The sequence below is a fragment of the Conger conger genome, chromosome 2, assembly GCF_963514075.1.
Source record: "Conger conger chromosome 2, fConCon1.1, whole genome shotgun sequence".
Taxonomy (NCBI): Eukaryota; Metazoa; Chordata; class Actinopteri; order Anguilliformes; family Congridae; genus Conger; species Conger conger.
The window spans coordinates 68,860,820-68,870,870 of record NC_083761.1 but is presented as its reverse complement, the minus strand read 5'-3'; the positions used below and the strand labels follow the sequence as shown (position 1 = coordinate 68,870,870).

Here is a 10,051-nt window from a genome sequence, read left to right as displayed (position 1 = left end):
TTCTAAAGTGATTTCGTTTTTAAAGATATTTACTGTGTATTCTGGATTTTGTATTGTCTAGAATTAATTTTATATCGTCAGTCTGTAACCATGTTATATGTACTACAGCCTGTCTTGGTCAGGACTCGATTAAAAATAGATTTTCTCCTGGTTAAATAAAGGCTACAATTTAAAAAATCCAGACCAATTCTACATGAACCACATTGCTGGGAGCACGCTGAAATAACGTTGGAGGATTTCCAGGACGCAGACGGCAGGATCCGTGGATTGGGTCGTGGAGGATTCTTTCCTTCACACGATGCATCAAAACAGAGCATGAGCTGGGTACATACGTACGCACACATACACAACACACGGAAAAGCTTTCTAAAACAAAACTGGTTTATTGCTAAAAACGTTTCCATAAGATTTGTTCCACGGTTCCATTTACTTCCAACCACAGAGGGAAAAGATAAAAAGAATCATGAAAAAAAAAATAAAAATAAAAGGAAAAAAAAAAAAAAACTTCCCTCCTTCAAATTTTACACCTCTGGTTCACAGCCATTATCTGATCCGTTGGACATAATTACCCATCTTAGCATATACATGGTGAACAACTGAAAGTTGGTACTAAAGTGTGTTGGTTTGCAACTGTCTCAAACCCTCAAGGAGACTTCAACGCAAGTTTTTCCTTACGCTTTTATTTTTTCAATACCCCCATTTTTAAAGACCTGAGAAACTGCTGCTCTTTTGAGAATATTTAGCACATTCAGTTCTTTATCAGACCACTTGTCCCAACAGGCAAAATAACATCTCCAAAGGTGCTGGAGACGGTTGGGCAGAGTGCAGCAGGTCCACAGAGCCGACTCTCCCAGATCCCCGGGTTGGTCAGGAGCAGAGGAGTCCAGGAGTCAGAAAGTAAAAGTCCTGCCACGCGTTTCTTCTACCAATGAACTTCGTTCTATCTCCTGGCTGAAGAAAGTGCCAAGTTGCAAATACAGGTGATTGGAACAAAATACTGGGGATGACTTTTACTTCCTGAAAGTGGATTTCCACCTTTGCTCAGGGGGACTGGTCTTTTACAATCACTGTTTTGAGACGTGGTGTCTAATTTAACACTGCCCGCTGACCCAGCTATTTTAACACTGCTTGTTTTGTCCATCTGAGCATGCCCAGTGAGTGGCCTATGGTGTCCTGTTACAAGAAATAAGAGACAATGCAACACACACCCATTAGCACACAAGCCATTCGCTTGAAATAACTGATAACCATTAGGTGGGCAATAAAATTGGTGTTACATCAACAAAGTAAGGACTGAAAATACACCCACAAAAAATGGTCAGAAATCACCAACAACACATCACCTCTTATCTATGCATTTATATGTGTCTAAGGTATATATAATCATATATTGAGAAAGGATTATGATTTTAGTTATATATTTATATGCATGTTGTATTAGGTATTATTATGCTGTTGTACATAGATATCTATGTATGCTTTGAGCGGTCACATCATAGCGGATATGCCATTTGCAAAATCTACACAAAGGAAACATTTTCCAATTTCCAACAGAAATGATTCTATCAACACTGTAAACAGCTCTTCTCTTACTAGTGCTGCACTAGACACTAGGTAAATGATTTATTGTGCAGCCACACTCTTCGCTGTTTTAAGACAAGTTCGTTCAATTTCAACCACTGATCTGGCTTTCCAGGACCAGCCTCCTCTCAGGCAGTTATGAAATTAGCCGGGAAGGGCCACTGGCTTATATCCGACAGGTCCGTGACTGCACAAGAGCGTACAGATAGACAGCTCGTATAGAAAAGACATTCACCCAAAATCATCGCTTGCGCCGCCCCGCTCTTACATTTCATACGCATACATAGACATCTATTTACTATTGTATTCATACATGGTTACATTTAGTTATACATGGCAATTATCTTATACATATTGATAGCATATAGGAGAACAAAAATTGTAATGTTAATATAGTCATCATAATTATAATAATAATAACAGCAATAAGATCCCCCAATAAAGCAATTACAGGAGTCACTCCAGGTGGTGCCATCCTGCTCTTATGAGTTCGGTTACATGATTACAACTAGGCAGGTGTTAATAGACCTACATAATGTATTTATTGATACTTAATTCTTCAAACACAATTTCTCCCCACTTTTCAGTGGAACAGTACACTCAGGTTCCCCGGTGCATCAGTAACCAGATTAATCCTTCCTCATCAGCAGATAATGAAACCAATATCTGTTCATATTCTGCATATTCTGAAACCGCTCCAAGCTGACCATAGCCAGGGTAAACGCCCAGTGGCTGAGAGACTGGCTTCTCGGGGCTCGACAGTGCGCACATTTGCTGAAAATTGATGTGGCTACTGGAACAATAATTTAGGAGCACATATACAAATTTGGATGCATTAGTGCGCATTTTTTCCATCTTATGAGCATTTGTGCTCCTTCAGAAAACAATGTTAGCGCAGAGCCCCAGCTTATGAAACACGGACCACTAGACTGGAGCACTATTATTTTAATTTTTTTCAGATCACGAGGCTCCATTAACCCGACTGCCTCTCGTTGCGGCAGGACACAGTGACAGAGTCATCAGCGGCTCAGTTCTGTCCTTTCACCATTCATCCGGGAGCGGTCATGTGCTTTTACCCAACCTGCGCAAGCAGTCTGCTCTCCACCACTAGCACCATCTCTGGAATGACACCCACAGAAGCAAAGAAAATTAATAATAATAACCGCTAGCCATCTAAATTATCCATAGGTCATATACCATAGCTCAATAACAAGAGATACTATGCAATCAATACAATATTCGATTATATTTCAATTTAGTTCAAAGGCTAAGTTATCAATTATTCTTAGTATACACATTTTGTAAATATGCATGTATATATGTGTGTCCATCTTGTATACTCGTATATATAAAGTTCACTGTGGGGGAATATAAGAGGGTCTTGCCAAGATGGACAAGACACATCCGGGCTATATATTTTATGTGTACCAGTATATTTATAGGCACATGATAAAGAGCGAACATTAATTTGTTCATCCCTTCCATTGACCTTCCCTGTACTGCTCATTCATTAAAGGGCTTAAAGGGAATTCTGGGGGGGGGCGTTTCCCCCCCTGTGTTGACTGGCCCCAGGCTAAACCAACGGTCATCTAAACACAACTTCTGCTCCCATCCTCCTCCCGCGCTCAAATGCACTCACTTCCCAAAGAGAAGGCAGGGTCACGACGTTCAACTCTACCTCCTTCCACATCTTCACTCGTTCAAACTCAGACAGTTATCAAGCAACAGATAAACGGTGAAACACGCACGCACCGGAGATTCTCACTCTCCGTTCATTTTCAACTGGCGTTGTGAAAAAGACTGAAGGGAACCAGCCTGCCAAAGCTGCCCATTGGGTCACCTTGCTAAGATGCACGACATCAATTCAGACATCACAACAAAACTGCAGGAGAGCTGAACATGAGAAAGGAGGATTGAGGCCAGGACAGGTTTGGGCATGAATGAACACACGTGCCACTTAACTCATGTGTTTGTGTACCTCCCCCTCAACACTTTACACATTCTTAAGTTTCAACTAGTTTTGTGTGTGCATGTGTTGGACACAGGTGACACTGGAAAAACAGCGAACTGTCCAAATATTCTATAAATATTCCTGGAGGCTTTTAAGTGTCACAGGACATTCAGTTCACCAGCAAATACTTTGCTACAGCCATGATGATTTGTTCCTTCCAAATTCCTAGTGCAGCCACACATACATAAAGCAGGTACGAGTCACATGACTGGACAAGCACTAGAACCGAGGAACTTCTGATGGCGTACTGGACTGAAGTACGAGCGCTCCGCACAGTCATGGTTTCAGTGTCTTATCCTGACTGTGCGAAACCCAGAGCACACGGCTGGCTGTAGCATCACAGAGGGAGGGAGGGAGGGATGGAGGGAGCAGGTTATTCCCCACATGATTGTGCAACAGCGACTCCCTCTGGACGAACAGAGCACAGCGGCCTGCCTGCGCTGGGCTGTGCTCGCAGGCAGAAAGTGCGCAAGTGAAGGAGTGATGCATATTTTGGTATTTCTAAAAAAGGGAGAAAAATAAAATAAAAATGGGAGCACCTGCTGGGAAAGGAGGGGAGTGGCTTTGCTTACTGCGCCCATATTTGGAGGGCCGATTGACGGCTGAGAATTTCTCCAGGTAAATATTTGGTCTACTTTTGAGTGACCTGCGCTGAGGGGAGGGCTGAGGTAAGCACAATGAGAAATCGGCTCTAGTGAAAATGAACTGCTCTGAATGCAGAAGTGCGGCGCCGCACACCCTGTCCCCACGCCGCCCTCCTGTGTGGCCTCAGTTACCAGTGTGCCTGTGTGCGTACGTGACCAAACGCAGTGTCCATCGATCTGTGTTCGAGTGCCCGTCGGGTGACGCCGCGGTCCAGTGGGAGGAAGCTGTACTTCCCAAAGTTGCAGTCGTTCGGGGGGTTGGGGGGGATGGGGGGGAGGTGGGAAGGGGAGCAACAAGCGCGTCTTCACGGGCCTCAGCCAATTTCCTCCGCAGGAAGTCCCTCCTCTCCTGCCACTCCACCAGCTCATCCTCACTGTGGGCGTAGTCACTGCTCACCCCCTCCAGACAGCCGCTGCCCAGCCTGTCAATCAAACGCATGCGCACCAATCAGAAAGGTCACGGAGGGGAAAGGGCTGGGCAGGCACAGAGAGGGCAGGGCTAGAAAAGCAGCATCTCCTCCACCGTCTCTCATGAAGACCTTTGCACCGAGATATCGGTGCACCTCAATGGTCGTCAGTGAGAGCTTGGGCTGTTGGTGTGTCTCAGTGTGTCAGTGTGTGTGTCAGTGTGTGACTGACGCTGCAGTGTGTGTGTGTGTGTCAGTGTGTGTGTCAGTGTGTGACTGACGCTGCAGTGTGTGTGTCAGTGTGTGACTGACGCTGTAGTGTGTGTGTCAGTGTGTGACTGACGCCGCAGTGTGTGTCAGTGTGTGACTGACGCTGCAGTGGGTGTCAGTGTGTGTGTGTCAGCGTGTGACTGACGCTGCAGCATGTGTGTCAGTGTGTGACTGACGCTGCAGTGTGTGTGTCAGTGTGTGACTGACGCTTCAGTGTGTCAGCAGTGTGTGTGTCAGTGTGACTGATGCTGCAGTGTGTCAGCAGTGTGTGTGTCAGTGTGACTGATGCTTCAGTGTGTGTGTCAGTGTGACTGACACTGCAGTGTGCCAACAGTGTGTCTCTGTGTGACTGACACTGCAGTGTGCCAACAGTGTGTCTCTGTGTGACTGACACTGCAGTGTGTCAGCAGAGTGTGTCTCTGTGTGACTGACACTGCAGTGTGTCAGCAGAGTGTGTCTCTGTGTGACTGACACTGCAGTGTGCCAACAGTGTGTCTCTGTGTGACTGACACTGCAGTGTGTCAGCAGAGTGTGTCAGTGTGACTGACACTGCAGTGTGTCAGCAGAGTGTGTCAGTGTGACTGACACTGCAGTGTGTCAGCAGTGTGCCTGGCAGTGAGGACCTCAGTGCTACCTGACTACATGCAGGGCAAAGCGGGGACCTGGGAAACAGTACCTCCGTTTCAGCCCCTCCACCTGCCCTGCTGCCCAGCACCACAGCCCTCCTGCTTTTACGGTTACTGGGCATCTCTTACAGCGACAGAGGGGGGGGGGCATTCGGCACAACTCACACACACGCACGCACACAGAAGACCCTTAAAACTAATGAACAGCAATTGATTACCGCATATATACCGCAAGTAGCAGCTACACAGAACAGAGCAAAAACAAGCAGGGCAAAGCTAATGACATAGAGATCAACAGCTCAAGCACAATAGCTACGGTGAACAGTGGAAACACCACATACAAGTAATGGAAACACCACATACAACCATCACAAACACAGCTCCTAAAACGCAATGTTTGAGTGTGGAAACTAACACACCAACAGAAAAAGCACAGACACACACTGACTTACACACAATAGAACACTGCTGACACACTGATACTAGCCACACTGGAAAAAGGAAAAACCGTGCGGACTGACGCCAGTAATACCATGCAGCACAATGCCGATTGCACAGCCATGAGCATCACGAACACACTGCTCACTGCACTCCAAGTAAGCAAGTAGCCCAATTCCGTCAATCAGGAGGACTGCCAGCACATTGCTGCCGGTCTTGATTGAATGATTTCCACCGATACACATATGGATGAAATACGGTAATGGCATTAATAAATATTACACTTGTTACCGCATTATTTTGCCTCCTTTTGAATGCCCACTCCAAGGCGCCCAACCAGTTGCCCATTACAGCAATGTCCTCCCTTAACTTATGGCTGCACAGCACACCAAATGCTGCTAGTATATATACAGCACAACACAACTGCGCTAGTACATATACAGCACAACAATACTGCACAACACTACTGCGCTAGTATACATACACAGCACAACACTACTGCGCTAGTATATATACAGCACAACACTACTGCGCTAGTATATATACACAGCACAACACAACTGCGCTAGTATATATACAGCACAACACCACTGCGCTAGTATATATATATACACACAGCACAACACTACTGCGCTAGTATATATACAGCACAACACTACTGGATTGGAATTATGCCTGGGGCATTTAGCAGATGCTCTTATTTAGTTTAGAGCTTTTTAGATTTTGATTTATGCATAGTATCCATTCATACAGTTGGATACATGCCAAGTACTGAGCTCAAGTAGACAACTGAAGTGTCCTACCGGGGAACTGAACCTGAAACCTTTCGGTTCCTCGTTCAAAGTCGCTCAAACAGGGACTTGAACCCTGGAAAATAACTCCATCTGAATCCTTCAGCCCTCTGATTTGAAGTCTGGTGCTCTGCTGACTGTGCGATGCAGGCACAATACTCATATACAGCATATGCATTCTGCACATTATACTGCACTGGCACACAGATATGAATACTGAAGACTGATTGAAAGACAGACAAGGCAGTGTGTGGCTATAACATCAGCACATGTAAGTTTGTATCACAGGAGAGCCAAACCAGTGTGCACACCAAGCCCCACTCATCCACTTCTCATAAATAACGCATTGGCGAATACGGTGGTAATCTGACAAAGCTTTTATTCAACCAGTGTGAAAAACACAGACGTCCAGTTACACTGAGAGTAGTACAGCGTTTCACAGTGAAATATCACATGAATGCACTCTGTATCACGTTCACAGATACTTCATACAAGCTTTAAAAAACGGGATCCGTTGCTAAATTATCGTCACGACCACAACATGACTAATTTCGCAGATACCCATCCAACGCAGCGACCGCATTTCCCCACGGGTCCCAGATGGGGATTACACATTTCACAAAGCATATATAGAGTAATTAGGCTGCGGCCGTGTTATCTGTACATACGTTATCTGGGGTCTGGCTTCGTCACTGTGGTTAGCCTGCAGGTAGAGGCGCGTCAGAGCAGCTCAAAAGCACTGCGCATCTGTTGCTTTCACTGGGAAAGGGATCCAGGAGAACTGGTTGGCCCTCATTCCTCGCGATGCCCAATAGTTAGGAATTAGATAATACATTTTACTGCATTTAGTTTGTTGATCTAACCAAACTACTGCTGATCCGTCCAACTAAATAGCTCAGATTTGTCCATGACCGGAACTATTTTCTAGGTCTACCACTATCCTTATACATACGTACTTACACTGCGGTTGGCTCAGATACGTCCATCACGCAATCCGTTGTCTCAGTCTGCCACGTGTACTCGTTCGTAAGTGGCTCTGGATAAGAGCATCTGCAAAATGCCTAAATGCAAACGTCAGAGCCTGAGGAGGGGGGCTCTAACAGGCCGAGTATTGGGCCCACGGCTGGCATTACAGCATCAGTCACCCACAGAGTTAATGAGTAAATGACACGGAGTGCCAGAGACCACAGACGGCCCCGCTCCTGAAGGAACAGATGACTCAGGGCAGCGTGGTTCATGGATATCCAGGCCCCGGGTGGGGAGGGGGCCACTGCACTACGTACCGGAAAGCCGGCGCGCGACCGCCACGCCGGGCTCCGATCTCACGGGTCAGGACAATGTGCGTCACCATGGCATTTGGCCCTGGTACCATGACAACGTTGGCCAGCCACTCACCATTGGCTCAGCATAGTCGGTCGGCATGGCGATTGGTTTCTCCTCTGGAGGCGGCGTTAGCAAGGTGCCATCTGGCCGTCGGTTCTGATTGGTCAACGCCAGCCACATGTCATACATTTGCTGCATGTCTCGCACTGCATTGGAGCAGAGGGGAGGAGAACATGGGTTATCAGCCTTCACACGCGCAAAAACAGAAACGTGTTTATCTTATCACACACACACCCACACACACCCTAAACCTGTGCCTAACTTAACACACAGATGGACACAGGCAAAAGTCAAGAGGACTATCAGCACACACAGAAACTGAGAGACGCAGTGTGCCGATACCTCCAGACACTTGTGATACAAGCACTGAAATTCACGCGGCAGCATTAGGCATAACATTTCAGACCTTAGACGACGCATTTCAGGGCTTGGGCTACGACGGATGTATGAGCAAGTGTTAATTCTCTATGTTCTGCAGTCTCCATTTCATGTACCGTGTAACGCTTTGTGTTTGTCTGTTAATCATCAGCGGGACAGAGAGGAAAGTGAGGGGGCTCACAGCTGTTGTTCTTCATGTACGTCCACACGTCCCTCTCCTCCAGGCTGTGGGCGAACGAGCAGTTCCCAATATAGTGACACTTCTTCTGTTTCATCACATGAACACACATCTGCACCAGGAGACAAAGCATCAGCAGTGTCACACGCTTAGCTTCCGTGACATCACTGTACGCACATCTGCGCCAGGAGACACAAGCATCACTGTAGCGGCGAGACTCAAATACAGTCACACACTGAAGTGAGCGGCACATAACATAACAATATCACTTTAACATAAAAATTAATAAAAATTATTGGGAGCCAAGTTTCTCAGCCTGTTGCATTTAAATTCTAACAGTTAGCTAGTTACATTTCAATAGTGAATCGACTGTTGTGAATGGGATTTTTACAGCGCGGTTACGCTTGTTGAAAAAAGGAAGAGAAGGCGATTTTAGCTCGATTCCGTTCCAAGCCCGGATGTGTCAGGCGTTTCTACTGGACGGGAGCCCGTAACGGCCTCTCTGATTGGCCGTGCAGGAGGGCACTCACGTCGTACTGCTGAGGGTACGTGCGGGAGAAGGGCAGCGGTCGGACCACCACCCACTTCTTCTTCTCAAACGACTTCACCAGCAGCACCCGCCGCTCCTTCGTCCAGCTGAGGGGACAAGACCATCAAATTACAATTCATAAAGGCCAGATTCAGCCAAACATCTAAACGCTACATTTTACCAGTAATCCCAGTCTGTGTGTGCATTAAGGCAGTTTCTACAGGCTGACAAAGACATGGCAGAGGAGAAATAAACTAAAATATATAAATACAAATAAAAACTCCTGCATTCATAGAATCATAAGGACAAAGAAAATGTTACATTCAATTTAAAAAATAAAATTTAATTTGGCCTTGGAAAAACTGTGTGTGTGGCTGTAGTGTACTGCATCTGCTGGACCACTCAGGGACAGCAGCTGTGTCTGTGCTGCTGCCCTGCGTCTGTGCCCCTCCGCGTCTGTGCTGCTGCTCTGCGTCTGTGCCCCTCTGCGTCTGTGCCCCTCTGCGTCTGTGCTGCTGCTCTGCGTCTGTGCCCCTCTGCGTCTGTGCTGTGGGGATGTGCCGCTCCCTGTCTGTGCCCCTCTGCAGTCTGTGCTATAGGGCTGTGCCCCTCTGCGTCTGTGCCGCGGGGATGTGCCGCTCCCTGTCTGTGCCCCTCCGCAGCCTCACCTGTGCCGGGCCTTGGCGGTGCAGTACTTCAGCGCTTTGTCCGGCTCGTTGACCTGGCCGTCCCTCCAGCACTGCCCACACACAAACTTCATCTTCAGGTTGAGCCCCTTGGCTCTTCCTCCCCCACCTCCTCCTCCTCCTCCTCCT

General features: G+C 47.0%; 1 protein-coding gene across 9 annotated transcripts in view; it reads right to left on the bottom strand.

Annotated features, from left to right (window-relative positions):
• Positions 1-363: 363 nt before the first annotated feature.
• zc3h7bb (zinc finger CCCH-type containing 7Bb) overlaps positions 364-10,051 on the bottom strand; it is a 22,525-nt gene continuing 12,837 nt past the window's right edge. For 4 of the 9 annotated variants that reach the window (XR_009708167.1, XR_009708163.1, XR_009708165.1 and 1 more), the window contains exons 18-22: positions 9,905-10,051; positions 9,238-9,343; positions 8,711-8,819; positions 7,729-8,297; positions 364-4,658 (exon numbers count right to left, since the gene is read on the bottom strand). The exon at positions 9,905-10,051 is cut by the window's right edge and continues 77 nt beyond it. Coding sequence is in view for 4 of the 9 variants with exons in the window: in XM_061233299.1 (XP_061089283.1) it covers positions 8,113-8,297; positions 8,711-8,819; positions 9,238-9,343; positions 9,905-10,051 (547 nt within the window). In the remaining 5 variants the exon portion in view is untranslated. Of the gene's footprint in view, positions 4,659-7,130; positions 8,298-8,710; positions 8,820-9,237; positions 9,344-9,904 lie in introns of those variants that run through there. The other 5 variants (XM_061233301.1, XM_061233303.1, XR_009708164.1 and 2 more) reach the window with 4 other exon arrangements.